Source organism: Ammospiza nelsoni, chromosome 18, assembly GCF_027579445.1.
Source record: "Ammospiza nelsoni isolate bAmmNel1 chromosome 18, bAmmNel1.pri, whole genome shotgun sequence".
Lineage (NCBI taxonomy): Eukaryota > Metazoa > Chordata > Aves > Passeriformes > Passerellidae > Ammospiza > Ammospiza nelsoni.
Genome location: NC_080650.1, coordinates 10,513,650 through 10,538,907, shown reverse-complemented (window position 1 = coordinate 10,538,907; position 25,258 = coordinate 10,513,650). Strand labels below are relative to the sequence as shown.

The 25,258-nt window shown below is 49.1% G+C and overlaps 6 protein-coding genes across 7 annotated transcripts; 2 read left to right on the top strand and 4 right to left on the bottom strand.

Annotated features, from left to right (window-relative positions):
- Positions 1 to 1,438: 1,438 nt before the first annotated feature.
- Positions 1,439 to 4,615, bottom strand: LOC132081272 (dynein light chain 1, cytoplasmic). The gene is made up of 3 exons (XM_059484883.1): positions 4,464 to 4,615; positions 3,813 to 3,950; positions 1,439 to 2,044 (listed from the first exon to the last, which is right to left on the bottom strand). The coding sequence occupies exons 2-3, from the start codon at positions 3,942 to 3,944 to the stop codon at positions 1,907 to 1,909; spliced, it is 270 nt and encodes an 89-aa protein (XP_059340866.1). The 5' UTR covers positions 3,945 to 3,950; positions 4,464 to 4,615; the 3' UTR covers positions 1,439 to 1,906.
- Positions 4,616 to 6,758: 2,143 nt separating this feature from the next.
- COQ5 (coenzyme Q5, methyltransferase) lies at positions 6,759 to 11,777 on the top strand. The gene is made up of 7 exons (XM_059484881.1): positions 6,759 to 6,987; positions 7,366 to 7,515; positions 8,042 to 8,269; positions 8,980 to 9,086; positions 10,673 to 10,761; positions 10,956 to 11,067; positions 11,184 to 11,777. Exons 1-7 carry the CDS (start codon positions 6,840 to 6,842, stop codon positions 11,283 to 11,285), a joined length of 936 nt encoding a protein of 311 aa, XP_059340864.1. The 5' UTR covers positions 6,759 to 6,839; the 3' UTR covers positions 11,286 to 11,777.
- Positions 11,778 to 11,899: 122 nt separating this feature from the next.
- On the bottom strand, positions 11,900 to 14,190 carry LOC132081271 (dynein light chain 1, cytoplasmic-like). The gene is made up of 3 exons (XM_059484882.1): positions 14,035 to 14,190; positions 13,397 to 13,537; positions 11,900 to 12,279 (listed from the first exon to the last, which is right to left on the bottom strand). Exons 1-3 carry the CDS (start codon positions 14,188 to 14,190, stop codon positions 12,142 to 12,144), a joined length of 435 nt encoding a protein of 144 aa, XP_059340865.1. The 3' UTR covers positions 11,900 to 12,141.
- Positions 14,191 to 17,408: 3,218 nt separating this feature from the next.
- GATC (glutamyl-tRNA amidotransferase subunit C) lies at positions 17,409 to 19,979 on the bottom strand. Of its 2 annotated transcripts, none has more exons than XM_059484908.1 (4): positions 19,626 to 19,979; positions 18,718 to 18,884; positions 18,235 to 18,338; positions 17,409 to 17,855 (listed from the first exon to the last, which is right to left on the bottom strand). In XM_059484908.1, exons 1-4 carry the CDS (start codon positions 19,767 to 19,769, stop codon positions 17,797 to 17,799), a joined length of 474 nt encoding a protein of 157 aa, XP_059340891.1. In that variant the 5' UTR covers positions 19,770 to 19,979; the 3' UTR covers positions 17,409 to 17,796. The 2 variants fall into 2 exon arrangements, with proteins under 2 accessions (XP_059340891.1, XP_059340892.1); XM_059484909.1 differs by having other exon boundaries at positions 18,718 to 18,881.
- TRIAP1 (TP53 regulated inhibitor of apoptosis 1) lies at positions 19,774 to 20,990 on the top strand. Its single transcript, XM_059484910.1, has 2 exons — positions 19,774 to 20,001; positions 20,732 to 20,990. The coding sequence occupies exons 1-2, from the start codon at positions 19,792 to 19,794 to the stop codon at positions 20,813 to 20,815; spliced, it is 294 nt and encodes a 97-aa protein (XP_059340893.1). The 5' UTR covers positions 19,774 to 19,791; the 3' UTR covers positions 20,816 to 20,990.
- A 2,048-nt stretch (positions 20,991 to 23,038) lies between these two features.
- Positions 23,039 to 24,693, bottom strand: LOC132081290 (cytochrome c oxidase subunit 6A1, mitochondrial). Its single transcript, XM_059484907.1, has 3 exons — positions 24,483 to 24,693; positions 24,062 to 24,201; positions 23,039 to 23,308 (listed from the first exon to the last, which is right to left on the bottom strand). Exons 1-3 carry the CDS (start codon positions 24,586 to 24,588, stop codon positions 23,228 to 23,230), a joined length of 327 nt encoding a protein of 108 aa, XP_059340890.1. The 5' UTR covers positions 24,589 to 24,693; the 3' UTR covers positions 23,039 to 23,227.
- Positions 24,694 to 25,258: the final 565 nt, after the last annotated feature.

Below are 25,258 nucleotides of genomic sequence, written 5' to 3'. Positions count from 1 at the left end.
GGGCACGGGAAGGGCGGCAGGTCCCCAGCTCCCCTCAGGTCCCAGCCGCGCTCCGCCATCCCCGCCCGGCAGCTCCGCCTCCGCCGCCATTGCTCCGGAGCGCCCCGGCCACACCCCCTGCCCGCCGGCCGCCAGTCATTGGTCACCGCCAGGAGCTCCCCAGCAGCTCATTGGTCAGACGCGGGATGATGGGCGGGGCGTTCCCCCGCCCGGCGTGCCGCGCGCCCGTTGCCATTCCCATGGCGACGGGAACGCCGCAGGTCCCGCGGCCCCGGTAACCGGGAACACCCGCGAGAGCGGCTGCGGCCTAGCCCTGCCCAAAACAATTGCAATGCTGTGGTCACTGTAATGAACAGGGAGAGGATCGACTAAATGCCTCCTGCGGCTCCTGAAAGCACCCTTTGATGAACAAGATCCCGAGTCGTTCTATTGGCCTGGTTAGCCATTACTTCTAGTTGGTCAGGGAGCTTTGAGCCCACGCTGAGAGGAGTTTCTGAGTTTTTTCTCAGCAAGATAGCTGCTATCAGCAGAGTCTGGGGTTACTGGAAAAACACAGAGGACACTGAGCTTATCTTCAAGGCTCCACATATTTTCCTTCCCTGCAACACATCACCAGGAGTAGGACATGGGACAGACAGACGGCCTTCGACCCAGGGCAAGGCAACTGTAGCTCCTACTTGTCCCTGACAGAGCACAGGCCTGTCTAACCTCAGTGCCATGCATTTAGTTCAGCTTTCAGGTATTCTGGATTTTGGAAGAGATTTCTTTGAGGTGACACCAGGCCCCAGGAAAAGTCCGAAGTATCACATAATCACAGTATTTCACTATTCCAAGTATTCTCTGTTTATGTCTGGTGTGGATAGTGTTTAATGAAAAGCTATTACAATCAACCATTTATCCTCTTTGTAACGACTGTGATTTGTCTTTCACCTTCCCATTTCTCCACAGCCCAAATGGACCCTGCAGAAGCTGCTGCTGCATTTCCTTGCCATGTGTGTATCCTGTACCACAGCTGCCAGATCATACGTGGATGTTTGTATCAAGAGGGTTTATTTGCAGGAGGAACCCCCTGCCAAGCAGCCCCACGGGTATTGTCCCCAGTGTCACTGAGCAGCATCAGCCGGGTGTGCCAGGCAGGGGCACAGCTCAGGCAGCAGCTGCTCAAACCCAGCTCACGTTCAGCAGCCGCTCTCTGGCTGGGAGCCAGGCCCTGCCACCCACGCTGCACAAGCACCGCCCTGGGGCTCCCACTCCCCCTGAGCAGTGCAGCTGCTGTCCTTTGTTGCCAGGCCCGCAGGGGTGGCTCCACTCCACGCCCGGGGTGCAGCCAGCCCCTGCAGCCCCACACACCCCTCAGGCAGCATTCCCCATGACCCACCCAGACCCAGTCATCCACCGTCACCACAACATACAAATCAGCCAGAAATAACAACCTGGCTGGGGTAGAACTTGGCTTTTATTCTCCAGTACACTTCTCCAGAGACAGCAGAAAAAAGAAACAGCTCAGATTTTGGGACAGCACATCCAGCAAAACAAGAGGGGGAAAATTATTTTATAAAAGTAAAATCAAAATTATAAGAGAAGTTTGGAACATAAAGAGCTAAACACACTGTCAGTACTTGCATAGCACTAGCAGTAATCAGAAATACAGTAGATGGCTATAAAACTTGCAAAAGCAAAACTGCTCCAACAGCTCTAGTAGCAAAGGAGGAGCCTTCTGGAAAAAAATAAATACAAGGAAGACTTTTTTGGTACTTTTCCTTTTTATATCCACGATGTAATGTCATCTGTTACAACATAATCCCTGCCATCGCCCTTGAAGATCAAGGCCTGTGTCCTCAGGAAGGCTGCAGTAACTGGTCAGAGTCCTGTAACTGGATGCAAGTTTCAGTAACAGTCCATGGCTCTAGCCAGACTTGAACAGAAGAATAGCGACTTGGCCGAGGTAGAAGTAGATGAAGTGCTTGGTCTCATGAGTCACATAGCTGCCAAAATTCCTGCCCACGATGCAGTGCCAAGTGGGATTGTATTTCTTGTCAAACTCCTGCAAAACAGATCACTACAAATTAAGAACTCATCTAATAGATTTCACCTTCTGAGCAAGGCAATCAGAGGAAGAACAGATGCTCTTTAAGTACTAGGATTATTTTATTTACATCTTATTGTTCACCTGCTGCTTAGTCAGACACAAAAACCCCACAGTGCTTCCTAACCGAGCAGTACTAAGTTTAAAACATTACTTTTGTTGAGGGAAAGTAGTCTTCTATTCCCCCATAATTCATAACATTCTCGAATCTACAATTCTCAAATAAAAGATTCATCATTAGTTTTGTACCCCCAGAGACAAAGCCATAATTTAGACTTCATTTTGTAGCAGCACAGCTACAAAACAGAAACTTCTCTGCCACCTGCTGTGTAACAACAGTACGATCAATAAATCTAAGCAGTTGTAATTTACATGTTTTCAAACAAATTCTCTACTAATTCCCAGTAGTTGCAACAAAGGATACGTGAAAAGTACTAAACTCTCTTTTCAACTTTCATAGGTACCTTATGTGTCTTGAGAAAAAAAGCCTTTCAGTATTCTGGTCATAGCAAACAAGTGTTTCTTTAACAGAAACAATAGTTCTGCATGGATGAATTACTTCACATATTAGAGAAACTTCTCCACTCTAAGTATCCCAAGTTTTAAAGTCACCTCCACCCCAGGTATCCCGGAGCAGAGCCCCAGGCTTTCAGTGGTACAGGAGCAGAACAGCTCCAGCTGGGTGCCTTCAGAAGGACCCGGACAAAGAAACTGCCAGGCAATCACACCCTCCCAGCCTCAGCTCCCCACCCCTCACAGTTCTCACTAATAACATCGGGGTCTGGGGACTTCTTGTTCTTTACTGGGGTTTTTTCATTGTCGCTGGACAGTCTTTTTTATCTCTCACGTTGTGTTTTCTGCTGACAGTTATAACTTCCTTATTTTCCAGCTTGAACCAGCTCTTGAGGCCCTTTTTCACAGTGCTAGGTAAAAGTTAACATATCTATGTGAAAATTCACAGCTTGTGGCCTAAACCTTTATCAAACTTTTCTCCTTGTGCCAAGCAGTTAACTCAGACAGTTTCAGTTCAATTGGCCTCAACATTTCAACAGCTCTTCCTCTCAGATCACTTCAACTTCTACTGACGCACTTTCATTTCTCTGTTCTCCTGAGCTGACGAAGCAGGAAATATAATCTGAACTAGATCTTTCTCATGTATTGTTAATCCTACATAAAGGATGACACAGACGTTGCAAACAACAGATAAGCAGGGCCACCAGGATTTTTTTTCTTTTTTTCTTATACCACTACGTAAAGAGAGGTGTGATTACAGAGAATTACAGAAAACCACTTTTCCACTGCTATTTTTGATCCAGCTGGCAAGAATTGTAAAGAGATCCTTAAGATTAAGTTAAATACAGACGAAACCCAGAACAAGCTACCTCTCAGAGGAAAACCACAGGAGAGCTCAATAGAGTCCCTGTGTTTTGTACCAGCTCATCAGTCACAGGGACAGTCAGGTGCCACTCTATCCTCACGTGGACAACAGACAGTGGCAAAAAAGGCCGTAAGCAGAAAGCACTGCAAGAAAAAAGCAGCACCTAGAAAGGACCCGTAAAGGGTGGGTAAAACAACACATGGACATCAGCCTAAAGAGAAAGTCCAACTTGATTATCTAGCGTCTCTAGAACTTGTTTTTGTAGCACTACTTGCCTAGCAGCATTCGCCCCAATTGATTTTTCATGTGCATAGAGATATCACGAGCACATTACAAGCCAACATCTACCTTCTTTATGTGAGCAGCGATGTCCTTCTCGATGTTGTATTTCTCCAAGGCTTGAGTTGCACATTCCACAGCATCTTGCTGCATCTCCTCTGACATGTCCGCATTTTTGATCACTGCCTTTCGGTCACTCATGATTGCCTGCTTGGAGGGAAAAAAGAAGGAAATTCAAAGTTACAGGAGCACCTGCCAGAACCACCTGCTGCCCAGCAGCCCCACGGGTATCGCCATTCCCAGCGCGCTCTCGGGCGCCGCGCGGTGCCCCCGCCCTGGCCGGGAGTGCCGGGCACGGCCCGAGCAGCGGGGCTCAATCGCGGCCTCACGTTCGGCACCCGCTCTCCGGCCGGAGCCGCACAAGCACCGCCGCCCTCCCGGCCCTCCCCAGCCCGGCGCTGCCCCGGGAACCCCGCGAGCCCATCCTGACGCCCTTCCCTGCCCCGAGGGAGGCGAGGAAAGCCCGGAACGCGCGGCCAAGGGCTCGGAGCCCCGTGCGGCCGCCGGCGGTTGCCGGGGATGCGGGAAAACCGGAGGCGGCGGCCGGGAAAGAGCCCAGGCACGGGGGGGTTGCCCAGTCCCAGACTTCCCGAGCCGGACCCGACCCCTCACGGCAGCTGCCCTTGCCCAATGCTCAAGTCGGTAACGCCTTGCCCTCACCGTCGAGCGGGCGCCGCGGTATGGGCGCGGTGCGGATGCAGAGCCAGTGACGGTGCGGGACGGCGCAGAGCGAGAAACGCACTCGGCTCCGCCGCCGCGGCTGTTTAACCGACCCGCGCGCGCCGCCGGCGCCTCCGAGCGCCCCCAGCCCCGCCCCCTCAGCACCGGCCGTCAGCCATTGGTCACCGCCACCATCACCCCGAAATCTCATTGGCTCCGCTCCGGCGCTCTTGCAGGGTTTTGCCGCAGCAATTTCTTTCAGCCCGGCATGCCTTGCGGCCGTTGCCGTGGCGACCGGCGGCCGCGGTGAGGCGCGGCCTTGGGGCGGCTCCGGGCCCGCCTGCCTAGCGCGGGACAGGCCGCGACTGGCGGCTCTCCGGCCCTGCGCAGCCGTTCCCCGTCGCTTTGTTTTTTTATTCACGGCTGAGCTGCTTGAACGCAGGAAGGAAGAAGGGGAAGGAATAACCCCGAGCACTGGTGCAGGTTGGGGGCTGACCGGCTGGAAAGCGGCTCTGCGGAGATGGAGCTTGGGGTCCTTGTGGATAACAAACTGTCCCTGAGCCAGCAGTGTGCCTTGGGGGCCAAGGGAGCCAATGGAATCCTGGAGAGCATTAGGGAGAGCATTGCCAGCAGGCCAGGGAGGTGATGCTGCCCTTCTGCTCAGCACATCTGGAGCGCTGTGTCCAGCTCTGTGCTCCTCAGGACAAGAGAGACATAAAGCTCCTGCAGCAGGTCCAGTGGAGGGCAGCACGGATGATAAAGGGACGAGAGTATCTCTCCTGTGAGGGAAGAGTGAGGAAGCCAGGCCTGTTCAGCCTTAAGAGAAGACAGCTGACAGGGGACCTTATTAATGTGTACAAATATCTAAAGGGTGGGTGTCAGAGATGGACCAGGATCTTCTCGGTGGTGCTGAGAATAGGACAAGAGGCAGACAAAACACAGAAACTGGTGCACAGGAAGTTCCACCTGAGCAAGAAGAATTTCTTCACTGTGCAGGTGACTGTGCACTGGAACAGGTTGTCCAGAGAGGTTGTGGAGTCTTCCTCAGTAGAGCTATTCCAGAACCATTTGGACACAATCCTGTGCCATGTGCTCTGGGATGACCCCGCTGGAGCAGGAAGGTTGGACCATGTAACCAACAGTGGTCCCTTCCAGCTTGGCTGTTCTGTGACTTTGTGAATGCAGCTGGTCACTGGTGTCCATGCAGTGTCCATGACTACAGTGTGAGAGGGACTCCCAGTCACTGCTCTGGTAGGCAAAGACCATCTGTCACTATAGCTGAGAAAAATACCCAACAAAACCAAACATGATCCTTTGGAGGGCATCCTACTGCAAAGAACATAGAGTTTAAAAATATAATATGAGGAAAGTAGGAGAAAATTGTGGTGTGGTCTGATGATGGTGCTAAAAGTCCCAATATGGCAGGAAGGTCCTGGGTGAGGGAGCCCAGCTCATGCCTTGGGAATGCAGTCCCTGGGCTGATTTTAATAGCATGATATCATCTCTCCTGAGAATGGGTTAAGTAACTTCTTTGTATCTACAAAGCTGGCAGAACTCCTGGATGATTCAAGGAGTGTGATAAGCAGGACAGGTTTTGGGAAAAGGAAAAGAAAAAGAAAAGAAACGTTAAGTTTCTAATGTGTCCTAATGCTCCTAACCGGAATCAAAGCATCTTTCACTCCTCCTTGCAATTCATAAGAACCCACAAACCCTCCCTCCCCTTCCTCACGAGGCTTCACTTTAAGTGAAGAAAACTGCAAAATTAGAAATCTAAAGAAAAGCTAAATAAAACGAAGTTTAACTATTTGCAAAATTACTCAAGTACACCACGAGGGTTGCGTTTGGTTTGGGGTTTGGGGTTTTTTTTTCCCCATCACGTTTGCCCTCACAGCACCGGTTCCACCGCAGAGCAGCGGTGGTACCGGGGGCGGGGGTTTCGGTAACCGCGTCCGGCAGGAGCGGCGGCGCCTTGGGCTGCGGGGAACGTCCGTGGTGGGAGCGGGCACGGGCGGAGCGCTGTCCCGGCTCTGTCCCGGCAGGAGCTCCGCGGGCGGAGCGCTGTCCCGGCTCTGTCCCGGCAGGAGCTCCGCGGGCGGAGCGCTGTCCCGGCTCTGTCCCGGCAGGAGCTCCGCGGGCGGAGCGCTGTCCCGGCTCTGTCCCGGCAGGAGCTCCGCGGGCGGAGCGCTCTCTCGGCTCTGTCCCGGTAGGAGCTCCGCGGGCGGAGCGCTGTCCCGGCTCTGTCCCGGCAGGAGCTCCGCGGGCGGAGCGCTCTCTCGGCTCTGTCCCGGCAGGAGCTCCGCGGGCGGAGCGCTGTCCCGGCTCTGTCCCGGTAGGAGCTCCGCGGGCGCAGCGCCGCCCCCTCTGGCCGTGCCGAAGATGGCGGCCGTGCGGCTGTGGCAGTGCCGCTGCCGGGCGCTGCTGTCCCGGCCCGCCGCAGCTCTGCGGGCGCGGCGCGGCCTGGCCGCGGGGCCGGAGATGCATTTCGGCTTCCAGACCGTGACGGAGGAGGAGAGGAGGGAGAAAAGTGAGGGCGGCGGCGGCGGCGGGAGAGGGCGGGCCGGGCCCGGGGCCGAGCCGGGCTCCCGGCAGCCGGGGATCGTTCTCCATCCACAGTGCTGGGGACGTGTGTGGGGCTGGGCCCTTGTTTAGGGTGCTACCTGGAGTCTCGGTGAATAATATCGCTGCTACTTCCATCAGCTCGGGAAGGCTGTGCTTCTCCAGACACCTTTGTCAGGCAACAGGCTCAGTCCATTCAATCTTTTTTTTTTTTTTTTAAATGAGTTTTCTTGTGGTATTTTTCAGCTCCACATAGTGGAGAGACCTCCACAGTGCAATAAAAGATAAGTTTTACTTAGACATTTGTAAGTAAATTGCATCTCATTCCCATGTCCTTTCTTTGCAGTTTATCAGGTCTTTGAAAATGTGGCCAAGAAATACGATGTAATGAATGATTCAATGACTCTGGGAATTCATCGGGTGTGGAAGGATATCCTCGTGCATAAAATGAACCCTTGCCCAGGAACACTCCTTCTCGATGTTGCTGGGGGAACAGGTAAATAATTTTGGTGAGTTCCACATGACAATGCCACACTCTTTTTCAGCTGTTTGAGTCTGCTCAGAATTATGTTTCCTGCTGTTTTTTTTTTTCTCACCCTTAGCTCCCTGTCTTTAAAACTGGTGAAGCATCTACTTAATTTTCCCAGAGAAGGTTTGAGAACTGATATCTTTGTGTTTTGTAATATCTTGCTTTAAGGGTCTGAAAGTGTTATAGTCCTGCCATGATATGTTATGGGAAACTATGTGAATTTGTAGACTGTGACGGACTCTTTGATTTTAATAAGTTCCCTTTTTGTCTTTACCCATTTACACACACACACACACACACACACACACACACACACACACACACACACACATACTTTCTGTGTCTATTTCAGTGTGTCTGAGGGGGTGTTTTTATAAATATATATGACTAAAAAGAAGTAGTAAGTTAGTTAGATGTTTAAAGCCTTATGTTTCAACTTCCTGGAGTCAGAAACCATTCCAAAATGTGTATCTTTCCTTTGAAACAACTGCAGGTGACATTGCCTTTCGGTTCATTAATTATGTTCGCTCTGTACGACAACGCCAGCTCCAGAGGAAACTCAAGCACCATCAGAATTTGTCATGGCAGGAAATTTTTGAGAGTTACCAGAATGACAAATTTAACAACTCACTAGGGGATTCCCAAGTGGTGGTCTGTGACATCAACAGAGAAATGTTAAAAGTTGGGAAGCAGAAAGCGCAGCATCTTGGCTACTCTGAAGGTAAATAATGCATTGTATTGTGACACTAACCTTCCTGATAGCAAGAAGTTGTAAGGGACAGAGGTTTTTTTGCTGTTTCCCTGTGTACATTCAGGAAGAGTGGGAGCTGTGCATGGGGAAAAGGAGCATGAGCTGCACAGTCACTGATTGTGCATTTTATCTGCTTGTCAATAACCTGGACATCCATGCTCCACAGACAGACATGGTCTTGATCCTTTGGGGACAAGGAAGCAACACATCTGCAACTGCATCACCTACTGATAGTCCTGATGGAGTGTGGCTTTCCATGTTCCTCAGCCTGTGGGAGATTTCTAGCAAAATGTGTTAAGTGTTCTGACCACTGTTGCATGGCAAGATGTTAGTAATTGTCCATAGCTACACTTTGAGCAGGGATTCTCTTTTTACAATTTTGCCACAAATGGCAACGAACAGTGCATTCCACTCTGATGCAAGTTTTGGGTAAAATCCTTGTGGCACATACTCACTGTGTGTATGTGCAGAATGGTGTTTTGGCTGATCTGCAAAATCAACTACTCTGTCTTGAAAGATTGGCTAGTAGAGGCCAAGGTGTCTTTCCTCTAACAAAACTGCAAAATGGAAACATTTGTTTTCAATATCACTTTAATGTAATCAATTCCTTCTAGAATGGGTAAGTTCGAGCCTTTTTGGAGCAGTCTGAGCTCAGTTCTATGACTTGTCTTTCACTACAGGCTTGTCCTGGGTACTGGGGAATGCTGAAGAGTTGCCCTTTGATGATGATAAATTTGATGTTTACACAATTGCCTTTGGAATCCGAAATGTAACTCGTATTGATCTGGTGAGTTACTGTAGTGTATCCTGACATGGGGTCCTTATGATTTTTTACTCTGCAAAGGAAGCAAAGTAGGAACTCCTTTGGATAAAGGAAGATCCTAGTCTACTCCTGAAACATTTAAAATAAGTGGCATGTAACTTGTGTGAATAGAAAATGCAATTAAGTGCCCCACCTTTGTCATAAAAAGATAGATTTATACCAGTTGCACCCAATCCTTCCAGCCTGGCAAGCCACCCAGTCTCAGGTTCCTAAGGCAAAGGGCTGCATGTTGCAGTCACTGCCCACCTTCTCCTGACCTATGGCATGGGTGGATCTGCACATGCACAGGGCAGTCAGGCTGCACATCTCAAACCTTCCTGCAGTACCTGATCTATATCCCACCAACAGTGGCTCCAGTGCTTCCTGTCCCCTTCTGCCTCCCTGCCTGAGCCAACAGAGCTGCCAGAGCAGAGTGGGGAGGAGGCTGCTGCCCCACTGCTGCTGAACCAGCCTGCTCAGCCCGCTGCTGCTGAGTGTCTGCACTGGCTGGTGGCAGAGCTCCCTAGAAAGAACAAGTCTGATTTTAATTAGGATAAATAGTACCTCTTTGTTGTGAACTATCTCTGTCCTTTGAGAAGGACTGGCTGCTGTGGGGGTGACACCTGTCTGGAGGCACTCATTGTCTGCTTTGGAGGAGTGTTACAACCTTGGCAGAGCTCCTGTGGAAGGTGAAACATTTGGATCCAAACCACCTTGAGCCATATTCCTTTGAACTTAATGTGCATGGGGCTTTTCTTGGTGCTTTGTCTGCACCCTTCCAAAGCCCAGGCTCTTTGCCTTGATGCATAGAGCAGCCTGGTAGCAGAGCTCCCTGGAGACCTGATACAAAACACAGCCAAGCTGCCAACTCTTGTGCAGAGCTCCTGTGTAGTGTTGATATTTTATCCCATGGGAACAGGACAGTTGAAGTCAAGCAAATGTACAACCTTCAGAGGTTCTGGAATACAACTCTGCTCCTGTATGAAAGAATAAACAGTTTTAAACAGGATTTTGTCTAGATTCTTGTTAGGTATTCCATTTTGATGCAGGATGGAATTTTCAAAGTAGCCAAAGATTTTCTTCTTTCTCTTTCCTTCCTGTTCTTACACATTGCTCATCCGAAACCCAGTATCGTTCCTGCTTTGAACCTTTGGGCATGCCTCACAGTAAAAACTTTTGATTGAAAAAAAATTATCCTGCCTGTTTTTGATTTTCAGTTTCTTGTCCCTGAGTCACCTTCTCCCTTTTGTGTTTGGTCTGTAATTATAAGAGCTCTGCCAACAAACTTTCATCAACTGCAAGTAGGGAAAGAAAATTGCAAACCCGACATCACAGTTTTGACACAAAGCCTTGTAAAAATCTATTTATGTAACAGCAAGAGTATTTGTGCTTTGGGTTGTGGCACATTTTGGGCTTTTTTTATATTTGTCTTGGGATGTGTAAATCTTGCAGACTGCCAGGCAGGATGCTCTTCATTCTCCTCAGTTCATCAGAGTTGCATGATAACATCACATGGCATGATAATAGGCAGGTGCTGTTCTACAGTAGCAAACTTATCTGCTTTGTCTCAGGCACTCCAAGAGGCCTATCGTGTGCTGAAACCAGGAGGAAGATTTCTCTGCCTTGAATTCAGTCATGTCAGCAACCCTCTTCTTTCCAGGTAGGAACATGGTGATGCTTTATGCCAGGTCACAGGGCTCTCTTGTTTGTACTCAGTAAGAGGTGGAGACACTGAGACCACGTCTTGGTGCACTTTTAAAGCAGCTACAAAGCCTAGTGGCACAGAGACCAGCTCATGTTGGAGAGGGTTTGAATGTGTTTCTGTTAATCTGTATTTACCATCTCTCTGTGCAGGCTCTATGATCTCTACAGTTTCCAGGTTATCCCTGTCCTGGGTGAGGTTATTGCTGGTGACTGGAGGTCTTACCAGTACCTTGTGGAGAGCATCCGACAGTTCCCCCCTCAGGTAAGGCAGGATTTCCCCAAATTCACTGACACACAAACCACAATTCCAGCATAATCTTGTGGCCAGCTGGCTTATGGGCCTTCAGGTTATTAATACTTATGGCATTTATTTTTCAGGAGGAGCTGAAGGCAATGATAGAAGATGCAGGCTTTTTCAGAGTGGATTATGAGAATTTGAACTTTGGCATTGTTGCCATTCACTCAGGTTTCAAACTCTGAGTCTGGGTACCAAAACACCAAAAGTATTTTCATGAGGGATATGAAAGCTGTGGAATTTTAACGGGATCAAAAGGAGTCCTAAGAAGTTGTGCAGCCAATCCTTGCTCAGCAGCTGGGCTCAGAAGAACACAAGTTACCTCTCCCCACCAAGAAACCTGTGGAGTGACTCCAGTGGTGTTTCTTACACTTGCATTTCCCTTCAAGTGCAATGTAAAGGATGTGGCCAAAACTGAGCAATGGTGACAAGCAAAGCAAGTTGGCAGTGGGTGTGGATAAAGACAGACTGATTAGTCTCCAAATAAGATGCCTTTCTTGTTACTAAGCTTTAAAGGAGGATATTATACTTGTGAGAAGTAACTTGGATTTATGAAGTAACTGTGGACTTTTATGAAGCTGTTATTATCTTTGTCATGTGGAGTTGAAGGATTTTTTCCCATGACTCCTTTCAGAGGCAAATGGAAGGCTTATGAAATAAAAGGGCTCTGCATCAAATTTTTTTCCACTTAAATCAGTCTTGTAAGAAGGTTTCCTAAGAAAGGATGGATTTGGGGTGTGGGAATCGAGGTGGGGTTGTTCATCCTTCACATGGCAATAAAGAGGGTAATTCAAGAGGGCAAAGGGATAAACGATTTTATTAGCAAAGAAGCCATCTTTTGAAAGAAAATAAATACAAGGAAGACATTTTTGCTTTTTTATATAGCCACAATGAAAATACCAGCCGCTACAGCAAAATCCCTGACATTAACAATACAATACAAGACCTGAAGATCAAGATGTGTTTCCCCAGGAAGGCTGAAGGTGGGAATCAGTGTGCAGTCCTGTAACTGGATGCAAGTTTCAGTAACAGTCCATGGCTCTAGCCAGACTTGAACAGAAGAATAGCGACTTGGCCGAGGTAGAAGTAGATGAAGTGCTTGGTCTCATGAGTCACGTAGCTGCCAAAATTCCTGCCCACGATGCAGTGCCACGTGGGATTGTATTTCTTGTCAAATTCCTACAGAATAGAGAATTAGAAAGTCAGCATTTTCATGGTAATTATACTAATATTGTCTAACAGTTGGGGAGGTTTTTTTGGCAATGAGTTGTCACTTGATAACAAGTATCACTTTTGGAAGAAGGCAATTAAGGAGCAGCATATGCTCTTAAGCACATAAGGATCATCTGTCACTTTATAACTCATCTGCTGCTTAGTCATACCAAAAAAAAAACAAGTGCTTCCAAGCAGAGCAGGAATAAGCTTAAAACATATGTTTGGGGAGGTAACTTTTCCCGTACAGTCATGCCATGATCTCAAACCATAACTTCTAAGAATTTGTGTGCTTGTTCTGAATCTCCAATGAAACTGGTATTTTTCTATATTAGCTTCTATTTCTGAAGCTAATGGACTTCATTAGCTTCTTTTTGCAGTAAGGATGCTGAAAGAACACTTGATGGAAAATTCTCTGCCATATCTGACACCTGGTCATGAGATGATGATGATGTGACATGCTGCTGTCAGGAGCCTGCTACGAATAAACTCCTGTGTACAGGTCTGCAGTGAGCAAACCCATGCAGTAAATGGATTTATACTGCAGTACCTAACAGCTGTCAGCTGAAGAGAATTTTGTGAGGACATGGAAGTTTCTGTTCTGCTCAACCAAATCCTTCAGCTCCTTGCAGCTCAGACAGGCTCCCAGTAGGAGTCAAGAGAGAAAATGTGACAAACTGTAAGCTATGAACCATCTGTTCAGCATTAGCATGAACAGCTTGTCTTACATGTGGTGGGAAAGGCAAAAAACCAAACCCACTTATAACATGGTCGGCAAAGAAGCAACACTTTAAATAGGCTGCACAGAGCCCGTGTCTTGTACCAGCTCATCAGTCACAGGGACAGCCAGGTGCCGCTCTGTCCTCACGTGGACAACAGACAGTGGCAGAAATGGTGTAAGGCATTACAAGAGAAAAGCAAAAGGACCTAGAAAGGTCCACGTAAAGGGTGGGGAACAGAACAGAAAGAGAGAAAGTCTAACTTGATTATCTGGTGCCTCTAGAACTCGTTTCTCTAGAGCTACTTGCCTAGCAGCATTCGCCCCAATTGATTTTTCATGAGCACATCACAAGCCAACATCTACCTTCTTTATGTGAGCAGCGATGTCCTTCTCGATGTTGTATTTCTCCAAGGCTTGAGTTGCACATTCCACCGAGTCTTGCTGCATCTCCTCTGACATGTCCGCATTTTTGATCACTGCCTTTCGGTCACTCATGATTGATTGCTTGGAGGAAAAAAAGAAGGAAATTTAAAGTTGCAGGAGCACCTGCCAGAACCACCTGCTGCCAAGCAGCCCGTGGGTATCGCCGCGGTGCCCCCGCCCCGGCCGGGAGTGACGGGCACGGCCCCGGGCACGGCCCGAGCAGCGGGGCTCAATCGCGGCCTCACGTTCGGCACCCGCTCTCCGGCCGGAGCCGCACAAGCACCGCCGCCCTCCCTGCCCTCCCCAGCCCAGCGCTGTCCCGGGAGCCCCGGGAGAGAGCGCGGCCGCTCCACCGCCCGTCCCGACGTCCTTCCCTGCCCCGGGGGAGGCGAGGAAAGCCCGGCACGCACGGCCAAGGGCTCTGAGCCCCGTGCGGCTGCCGGGGATGCGGGAAAACCGGAGGCGGCGGCCGGGGAAGAGCCCAGGCACGGTGGCGCCTCCGGGACACGCGGGGTCCCCGGTACCGGGATGGCGGAGCCTCTGGAGCCGCCCGCACCCCGTCCCGTCCCGTCCCTCACCGTGCGGGCGCTGCGGAGCGGACGGCGCTGCGCTCTGGTCCGTACGCGCCTCGCAGCGCCTCTGCCCCGCCCCCTGAGCGCTGACCGCCCCCATTGGCCGCCGGCACCGCCTCCCGGGCGTCCATTGGTCAGCGCTGCCGGCCCCTGAACGCCCATTGGCTGAGGCGCGGCGTCCGGCCGGGTTTTACTGCGGCATTGTCTTGCGGCCCGCGATGCCCCGCGCCGCGTCCGTTCCCATGGCAACCGGCGGGATGCGGGAGAGAACGGGGCGCGTGTGTTGGGATGGTCCCGTAGGTTCGGGCTGGGTATGGAAAACTTCCAGTCCCGACTCCCGTGCTACTGGTCTGCTGCGCCACGGGAGGTTTAGGTTGGATATTGGGAGGAATTTCTTCACAGATCTGTTGATTACACATTGGAAGGGGCTGCCCAAGGGAAGTGGTGGTGTCACTGTCCCTGCAGGTGTTTAAGGAATGACTGGACATGACACTGAGTGTCGTCGTGTGGTTGACATGGTGGTGTTCAGTCACCGATTGGACTCAATGATCTCTGAGGTCATTTCTACTCTAATTCTGTGTGGCATCAGGTGATCCTGGGTAAAAAAATAGTTCCTTAAAGTATGGCCAGTCTCCGAGGCATTGTAATGTGTCCACCAGGTTCTGTAAAACACCTTTCCATAGGTGATGTGTGGGCCCCAAAAGTCATTTTATTACTTGCCCCAGCCTGGATCACAGAGATGCTGAGTTGAACCAATAACAGACTTTGTTTCTCTTTGGAACAAGCTCTTGTTGGAAATATCCCTTTCAATTGTATGTGATCTTACTGAAAGAATACTGGGATATTACCCGGGGCAGCTGTTTCAGTAGTATGGCCTTTACTGGAGTGAAGCCCACCCATGTCAAAGGAAGGAGTTCCACAGCTTGTGAATGGCCTTTGATCACCTGTCCTGTTCACTTGTCTGTTTTCTGTTGTGTCTTTTCAAGTGACCTCTGATAGAAATCTGACCCATGTTTACTGGGTATAAGTCAGCTCCAAACTTTGTTCCTTTAATGAACCAAATCTATCAGACTTTTACACCATCTTTTGCAGACCTCACTATTTCTGCAACTCTTGCCTTTTTTTGCTTGTGTTTGGTTTGGGGGTTATTTTGGTTGCTTGTTGGGTTGGTTTTGTTTTGGTTTTGGTTTTTTTTTTTTTTTTTTTTTTTCCTTTTGTTTAAATGAAGCAAGATGTTTTGGTAGAACCTCAGTGCTCTGTTTTCTTAGTTTCACTCTCCCTGGGGCACTTTCTGCTTACTCTCTTGTCAGCAGATAGAACATTGCTGTTGAGTCTTCCACTGCTGATCTGTTAATAACAGGACTCTGAACCATGTCTACAGCAAACAGCACAGGATGATTTTAAAGAGGTTGTTAAATACTGGTTGGTAGACTCTCATTTCCTTGTAGAAATTTAAAAAAACCCACCTCAAGAGCAGTCATTCACCTCACTTGCAATGCAAATATTTTGCATATTCACTACTCAGTGTTATTTAGAGCAAAAGCAGCACAACTGCAAGGAACTCTGTGCTTTTGCAAACTCTAAGGCAACCTCAGAAGAATACACTGCCCCCAGAAATACTGAAACTGCATAATGTAATACTTTTGTCAGTCTAGAATATCTCAGAAATAACTCCTGACTCACAGGTTTTAACACTCCAAATAGAGATACAGTTCACAACTTTGCTTGTGTGCTAGAACCATGAAGAAGTTCTGAGTGGTCTTGGGGCCACAGTAAGTAATTAATTTCCAGAACTGTGTTCAGTATCTGCAGCACTTGCAGTTGTTCTTTGAGTACTGGACAGTTTTGTGCTGACAGAATGGAACCATTTAACAATCTTCCAAATGCTCCCACTGAACTTCAGAAACACCCATGGATCTCAGAGGAGGTGGCTGTGTTTGGTAGCTGCAGGCAAATTTCTCTGCATTTATTAAGAAATGGTTTGCTGAAGGAACAGTTGTGATGACGACTGCAGGAAATGGCAGTGTGGGTGAGATACACGTTGTTAATGAGAAACATTAAAGCCTGGGATACATCACAGCCCTACTTGGTAATTAAGAGTATAAAAGTAGAGTTTCCCTCAGGATAGAGCTGCAGGGAAAGGCAGAACAAATAAACACAGGAGATGATAGCAGGGGTAGAGGAGGTGCTGAAGAAAACTGGGTAATGGATAAGGCATCTCATGAGACTGCTCTCCAGTTTAGGCTGTAAGCACTTTTCATGAGGTGGTTTTTCACTCTGTGTTGCACAACCTATCTCTGTACTAACAGAGCTTTTTCCTGGGGCTCCCAGTTAATACTAAAACATAAAATAATCATTATTATTAATGAAACAATAAAACAACTTCCATCTTTTTCTTTCCACAAAGGTGAAGAAATCTCCACATTGAAATTTTCTTTGTAAACCTGGGATTTATATGCAAGAGCTTCCAATCTAATTTTAGATCTACAGTTTTGTGGTGGTGGAAAAATGTCAGCAGCTCTAAGTGAGGTTATCTCCATGGTCCCCAGAGAAACTGGATCCATTTACTGAGTGCTGCAGTGAATGCAGGGGAACCAGCACATGAGGGGGTCTCTCTCCCTCTCTCAAAGTGCAGCCAGGGCCCAGTGGGGCTCAGCACCATCCCCTGGGGCTCAGCACCACCAGTGTTAGACCCACAGAGGCACTGACATGCCCTGCCCCACAGGCACCTCATCTGCCCTCTGTGAGCTTTTCTTCTTGGTGGTTGCAGGTGTCTGAGTCCAGGTTGTAATTCCCTTATTTGTGGTGAAGTTGCATCAAACCCCTTCATTAGGGAGATGTGTTTTCCACTTTAAATGCAGTTTGGGCTGCAGGGAACAAGCATCAGGCAGTCTGTTCTCTCCCTGGAGTGTGTGGGAGCAGCACTGAACTGGCAGTTTTAAGTTTAGCCTGTGCTGCATTGGCAATGTGGGATCATCTTGTCCAAATTGCTGGTTTAGTTGTGGCCTTTAAATAGTTACTTGATGCTATTTTGGGTTAAAAGCTCCTGCAGGCAGTCAGTTCCCTCTCAAACTCCTCTTCCTTCTTCTGTGTAAATAATACTGTCCCCATTCTCTCTAATGGTCAAACAGGCCAAAATGGATAGATCAAGGGGGAACTTCTCAAAGTGGGAATTACCTGATATTATGATTGTGGTATTGATCATATTGTTTGATAGATATTTGAAGTCTTTCCTTGTTATGATTTCTATACACATCTTAAATTCCTTACAGGCTGAGCTTGTATATTTGTAAAATTTCAGCATTTGCAGGGTCTGAATCTTGACAAGTCTCAGACTAAAATAATAATACAGTTTTGTTACAGCTTTGCAGAGGATTGGATTAGTGGTGGATTAAATACAGGCTTTATTTCAATACCCTTGACAGAATTCAAGTATCACAGTAATTACATGTTTTATGCAACTAGGTGAGTATATTATGGATGCTTAAACAAATAATGAGGTAATTGCACAATTAAGAGTGGTACAAGGGTTTGCTCTCACCTCCAGACAGCAAATTCACTTTGCCAAATAAAAGCACCCAGGTCATCTGCCATGCTGCTGTCCAGCTTCAGAGACATTGAATATTTCAGCAGCACTACTAAACTTTTACACTTCCTTTCTTCTGTCTTGCAAGTGCTCTTCTTCTGACCAAAATACACAGGGTGTGACTGCACAAAACTTCATTTTCTCCAAATAAAATACTGAAAGGACATTTGGGCTCTGGGCTGTCACTGAGAGCCCTGCAGAAAAGTCTCTTGTTCTTCCAGCTTCGGTAAAGGGATGTTACCTGAGAGAAAACAAAAAACAGGTTGTGTGAGACCAGCTGTAAGTTACCTTGTGGGCAGGACACCTCGGCATGGAAGTGTTTATGCAGTTTACTCCATGTACAGGCTGCCTAAATATCCTGAGAAAGTCAGGGAAGTAAGGAAGTGCCTGACCTCCTGTAAGGAATTTCCCAAGGTGTGCAGTAACTCCAGAGTCAGGTCAGCCTCTGTGCTGCTTCTGGACCATAAATTGCGCATTGTTTTACACAGATGGATACAGACATTTCTTTTAGTGCTCCCTATTATTGACTAGTATTTCTGAAAGTAAATGCAGCTATGGCAGGTTATTTTCTTCAGGTTAATTCAGGTGAGATTAAGAGATTTTTGTAACCAAGTCAATACCTGGTGGAGCCACAAAATATTCCTCTACTTTCTCTCTGGCGTTTTCTAGCAGTTCTTTGGTGCAGTTGCCTTCTGTCACATCATCTTCTCTGAGATACAGACACCTGAAGGACAAAGGTTACTGGTTGTCTTCAAGCTGTTGTGTGAATATGAGGTAGGAAGGGTGGCTTATCTCTAAATCTGGAGTTGGTCTCTTAAATAAACACTGACACAAGTACTGGAACATTCTGAAGCACCAATAAATGGCACTGCCAGGCACTGGGGGTGCAGTGTGACAATTAAGGCAGATTAAAGAATTGAAGTTCACCTTTGCTTTGCTCACACATAAAAATTACACAGCCAATGACAACTTTCCCCCACACAGAACCCCACGAGGATGTTTTGAACAAAGGGGTCACATGCACGGTGATTCCCAGGGGGAAAAGGTGACATCAAACATTTTGATGCATGAACAGATAAAAGGAGGCTGCTGTGATTCACCACCTGTCCTCCAGCACTGAATCCATGGGTTCCACGCCATCAGTGTTCACTTCATGAAGCTGATCAGCAAACTGGATCGCTTTCTGCAGCCGCTGCACGCCCTCTGCATCCCGGAAATCCACCAGGGCCAGGTGCTCCAGGTGCTGCAGCACTTCCACCGACACCTTCTGCTGTACAAAAGCATCAATATGGACAAAACAGTCAAAAACCAGCAAGTTTAATAGTGCTACGTTCTTGCTACCCATTACTGTGAGCTCGGCAGGTTTTCATTAGAAGGCACAAAATGGCCAACAATCTCTTGTTACAAGGTCTTTAAAGACTAAACTATCCAATTAAGAGCTGACACCTGGATTATTTTCCCTTTTAACCCAATAACTGATCCCAAAGAGCTGCAATGCAGACTTTTCTGCCCAATTACAAAATGCCACCCAAACCCGTGAAGAAGGAAGAACCAGCATGAAGAAGAAACCCAGGACAGCACCCTGTGCCTTCCATCTCGCTTCCATCCACAACATACTAAAAATCCCAAAACCTAAATTTCTCACCAAGTGATACACCTACACTACTCTCTATAATTTATTTCACAGTTTTGTGGGTTCTAGTCTATCTTAAAGTCCGGGAAACTTTCTCCATGAATGACGGTCAAAGTCAGAGCTGCCCTGGGGGTCAGGGCACCCCAGAGCAGACACAGAAATATTCCCGCTGCTCTGGGTTTCCACACTTGTTACACGCAAAAAACGAAGTTTACAAAGAATCCTAAAATCGTTACGGCTGGAAAAGACCTTTAAGGTCACCAAATGCAGGGACCCGCTGATCGCTGTCCCTCTCTGGGGCGATTAACGGGTGCGGTATCCCGTGCCCGCCTCGCGGGGGGCGGAGCGGCGGTGCCCGAGCGGCGCCTGCGGTGTTACCCGGAGCGGTGCCTGCGGCCGGTGCTCGCTGTGCCCGCTGTGCTCGCTGTGTCCCCGGTGCTCCCGGTGCCGGCGGCCGCTCCCCGGTGCCCGCGGGAGGCCCCGCCCGGCGCGGAGCCAGGCCCCGAGGAGCAGCGCGCGCATCGCCGCCTCCCGGCCCCGCCGGATGTGCGTCAGTGGCGGCGCGCCCGGCCCGGCCCGGCCCGGCCCGTCCGGCGCGGCCGCCGCGATGAACAGCGTGGGCGAGGCGTGCACCGAGCTGAAGCGCGAGTACGACCAGTGCTTCAACCGCTGGTTCGCAGAGAAGTTCCTCAAGGGCGACAGCGCCGGCGACCCCTGCGGGCAGCTCTTCAAGCGCTACCAGCTCTGCGTGCAGGTGCGTCCGGGCCGGCCCTCGCTCCCTGCCCCTCGCGTCCTTCCCCGCGCCGATCCCTCCCAGCGCCCGCCCGGTGCCCCCGGCAGCCTCAGGCCTCACGCAGACCCCCACACGCAGCGCTGGGCTTGTCCCGCCCCGTGTCTGTCGGTCATGGCATGAATATTTTACAGGCGTTTCCTATTTTTATTGTACATTTCTTAAGGCGGATCTGTAGAGGCTGCAGCGCGTTTCTATTAGAGCGACTGTAGCTCAGTGAGTTCTCAGTACATCCTTCAGCAGCATTGAAACTTTATTCAAACCAGCAACTTTAACATTGAAACTTTATTCAAACCAGCCACTTTAACATTGAAACTTTATTCAAACTAGCCCTTAAGACTACTTTTTCTAGATCACTTGTTTTTTTATATGGTTTCTATTCAGGCAACAAACCATATGACAAGAGGATACAGATTTAAGCTGCACCAGGGAGGTTTAGGTTGGGCTTTAGGAGGAGTTTTCTCACAGAAAGGGTGATCAGATGTTGAAATGGGCTGCTAAGGGAGGTGTAGGCAGTGTTTAAGGAGAGCCTGGGCATGGCCTTGGTCTGGTATTACTCATGGGCCATAGGTTGGACTGGATGATCTCAGAGGTGTTTTACAGTGTCTGTGGTTCTGTGTTTTGTACCAAAGATAACCTCATGTAGCCCTATAAAGAAGTGCTGAATTTAAGTATTTGGTTTTTTTCTTTTCAGAAAGCAATCAAAGAAAAGGACATACCCATTGAGGGCCTGGAGTTCATGGGCCCAAGTAAAGGAAAAACTGAGAACTCCTCCTGATGTTGGCAGTATGGGTGGAGTCACCAACAGCAGCCTTTGGACTGAGCACCAGCACGAGGTGTGCCACAGGTGCCACCAGGAGAAGACCTTTCTAAACTGCTTTTTAGGAAGTGACAGATGTTCTCTGCTTGTGAAAACAAACAGCTAAAAGAAAAAAAAAAAAAAAAAAACAAAACTGGATAATGTTTTAACTGCTGCCTCCTTGCCAGTGAAACTTGGTGGTGGTTCAGCATCTGACAGCTTAAAAATCCATGTGAGCTTCCTACTGAATGTACTCTGCAGTGGGGAATGCTGGTTGGAGTGGGCTGGGATGGGTTCTCTGTGACTGATTTCTTTTGCTTATTTATATAACACTTCAAAGTGTTTAAAAAGAATATGAAGGGGGTTGATGTACTTGCTATCATCTCTATGCTGCTGAATTTTGGTGATGAAATTAGTTTCATGTAATCCTGAAGGGCTTAAGCACTGTTTTGTGTCAGCTGCAGAGATGGTTTAAGAGCACTAGTGGACCTGCAACAGCTTGGCTAAAATAAATACAACCAGGTTGATTTTGTTCAAGTAGGTAACTGTGCAGTAGAGTCTGATTGTGCCCCCTGGGAGGGATGAAAGTGCCTGATCAGCCCCTGAGAAGACTTTTAATGCAGAGGCTACTTCAGCCTTTTCTGAGGTACTGACACATCCATGAACTTGGAATTCTCTCTCCTTCAGCATTACACATTTCTGTGGCTTGATCCTCACCAGGGATGGGGCAAAGCTTGCCCCTCTCCTTACACCAACACAGGGGAAAAAGATACTATGGACTGGGGACAAAAGATAACTTCATAATTTTGGAATTACAGTGCGGAAAAAAGGAAGCTTCTTCACTCTCTGCTTTTAATTACTACTAATTATTTAAAGATTCTACTTAAAAAAAAGCAAAACTGAAAAGGTGCAGTTCTCCAACATCATAGCTGGCCTGTCTGCAGCACAGCCCCTCACAGAGCCCAGACCCTGAGTCCTTGTGCAGAGGATCAGGAGCTGCTGCAGCCTGAGGCTGTTCCTGTGCCAGTCAGAGCCAGGTGAGCCATACTCCTGTTCTCAGGTGCAGAGAGCTCCTGCAGTGTCAGCACAGGGCTTAAGTACAGCACTGAAAAAACAGGCTGTTGGCAAAGTGCAGCAGGTCTGAGGGAAGGATCTATAAATAGCATTTTGGAGACAGTTGACTCTAACTTTTGTGTTTTAAGGAATAACACACAAAACCAGTTTGCTTTTCTGTGATCTTCGTGTAGGGGTAAATGTAATGTGACTGTCAGCTTTAGAACAACTGTGTCCTTCAGTGCCTTGTACTTTCAACACAGGAAAACCTCTCTCAGCAATCTTTTACTGGTAAACTGACAAAAAATCCCATGGAAACATGGGGAAGGGCATCCTGCAGTGCCACAGTGAGATTCTCTTTTGCCATCCATCACTCCTTTCCACAGCTAGATGCCAAAGCAGCTGCTGTGTTCTGCCTTTTCAGAAGAACCACATTAATGACAGCTGAGATAGAGCTCACATTGTGCAAAAAATACAGAAGTTATAGTAAGAACTGGAAAATGGTTGACTTGTAGTGAGCAAAACCTTGAAAATGAAAGTTGTACTGGCACAGACTGTTTGCTCACTCATCCCTTCTGCTTCAGGCAGCTTCTGCATGACACAGTACATGCTATACAGACAGAAGCAGAACCAGAATTGTGTTTTCTTCTGCAAAACCTGTGTGAGAGACATTGTACAGACTGCAGCTTTATGGAAAGCAGAGTGGTGAGGAAAATATGTGCTGATGTACCTGAAAATTTAAGAGCTGAAGTGAACAGTGTGAAGGCAGAGCTTAGCTCAACATCTTTGCTGCCTCCCTGTGCCAGAAGGGACCAAGAGAAAAATCACCTTCATGACTGTTAATAAATATTGCAAGAGCTGATAATGGAGAATGTGCTTCAGTATATATTGAATATTAATCTATGTATCTGTTGTTCTGGCTGTGAGTTTAGAGCCATCAATTAAACCAGACATGAAGAACACGAAATTGATTGATGTCCTATGCCAAATGCATTCCTGGTGTGTTATCAGACACAGGAACACTTGTTATCATTCAGGCAGTCAAACCCCTTTGCTCCTGCACTCTATCCTGGGGGAAATCTTCATGCTTTATGCCAACACTGAACTAAAAAACTCCAAAGGATTCAGATAAACAAGTCAAATCCCAAATTCATGTTCAGAATTGTTTATTTAAAGGGCCCCATCACGCGTACACACTGGGCCACAACACCACTCGGCTTCATCACAGAAGAAACACAGAGTTTCTGAAACTATGACCCCAGAAATGATGGCTCCCACTCGACATTCTGGTTCAGGATGGGGAGAGCCAAAGTTCTGGCTGTTGGCAGGATCTTGATTTTAATCTTCATAACCAGTTGGGAGAGGGTTAGCGTGGGGGTTGTGAAACAGAGTTTTATTCCCATCACCCCAGGGGAAACGCTGTTGGAAGAAGAAAGAAAATCAGCCAGTGGCAGCTGCTGAACAATCCCTACAAGTACCTGAAACCAAGAACAGCACACACTCAAACATCAATTCTCACAGGCAATTAGTGACAGGACAGGAGGAAACAGCCTCAAACTGTGCCACAGGAGGTTCAGGATGGACATCAGGAGGAATTTCTTCACAAAAAGGTTGCTAAACATTGGGACAAACTGCCCATGCTGCTGGGGTCACTGTCCCTGGAGGTGTTTAGGTACAGACTGGATGCAGCACTTAGTGCCATGATCTGGCTGACAAGGTGGAGATCAGTCAAAGGTTGGACTCCATCTCAGAAAACTTTTCCAACCTAAATGATTCTATGATCAGCTTGACAGGCTGAATTAGGCGAGCTGGCTCCCAGGATGTAGGGGAAGCAAGAGCTGGAAAACTCTTGTCTCTCTTAGCTGGGAGCCACAGTCTCTAAACAGCACAATCTTTGCTCTTAAACAAACTCTGTGCTGTATTATGAGGACCCCAATTTTGAGTATTTTGGGATCTGTATTACTTTAAGCAGCTCTAGGACTGAAACACCTTTCAGCAATACATTGGGAGGATCACTCTGGGTGGGAGGGCCTGTGAGTATCATGGGTACTCCACCAGAGCTGTGACAAACCCTCACTGCCTCAGACACAGCCGTGAGTTGGTATCCCAGGCAGTCTCAGAGGAGGCTCTGCAGCCGTGCAGGGGGAGGGGGCCGTGACCGGGCACAGGTACCTTGGTCCGGATGCGGAGGTGCGAGTAGGGCACGAACTCGGGCCGCTCGTGCTCGTGCTGCGCCTTCAGGTAGCAGTTGAGCATGCACACGGCCACGCCGGGCAGCGCCACCACGAACGTCAGCGTCTTCCACAAGCGGGCTGGGCAGGGACAGCGGCATCAGAACCAGCACGGCTCCGTCAGCGATACCGACCGCACACGCGTTACCGCAATTCGCGCATTAACGGGGCGCTAATGAACCTGCGTCCCACGCTCCAACCCGTCTGTAACAGGGATCCCGGCTCATGGTTTAAGCCCCGGTTCAGGCCCCACCGAGCGCCTGCCTTGCCCCGCTCCCGCAGCGAAGGGCATCGGCTGTCAAGGGCAGCGCCGCGCCAGCCGCGGGCCCCGGCTCCGCCCTCGCCCCGCAGAGCCCCGTTACCTCCGCTCTCCTCGTGTGCGGCGGCCGCCGCCAAGCCGCGCCCCGGCAGGGAGCGCGGGGCGGCGGCGCCGAGCAGCAGGCGGGACACCCGTCCGAGCGCCGCCATGTCCTACTGTCCGCACGGCGGGGCCGGAACCGGAACCGCGCCGGGCGGAACCGGCGGCAGCAGCGGCCGCGCTGACCTTGAGCGGGGCCGCCCGCGCGCATGCGCCGCCCTGCGCGGGAGGGGCGGGGGCGGTGACGTCAGCGCGGTGCGGGCTGAGGGGCGGCCCGGCGCCATCTTGGGGCTGAGGGCGGAGCTGGGGGGGGTGACAGGGGACACAGTGTGACAGAGACACTCGCTTAGCTTGGAGGTGACCTCGGAGAGCATCGTGTCCGTCCTATGATCGAACATTACCGTGTCAGCCAGACCATGGCACTCAGTCTTTCCTTAAATACCTCCAGGGACGGTGATTGCACCACCTCCCTGAGCAGCCCATTCCAATGTCTGATCACACTTTCTGTGGAGAAATTACTCCTGATGTCCAACCTTAACTTCCCCTGGTGCAGCTGGAGGCCGTTCTCTCCTGTCCTGTTGCTATTGCCTGTGAACAGAGGCCGATCCTCACCCGCCTCCATCCTCCTGTCAGGTAGAGAGTGATGAGTCGTTCAGAGAGTGCAAAGTCCTCGGGCTGTGGGGTCAGGGACAGTGCTGGGGAGGTCCCAGGCATGAGGGGATCAAAGGGGCCCTCAAATGGTGCCCTTCTGTTACCACCAATGTGTTTTTAATTACATGG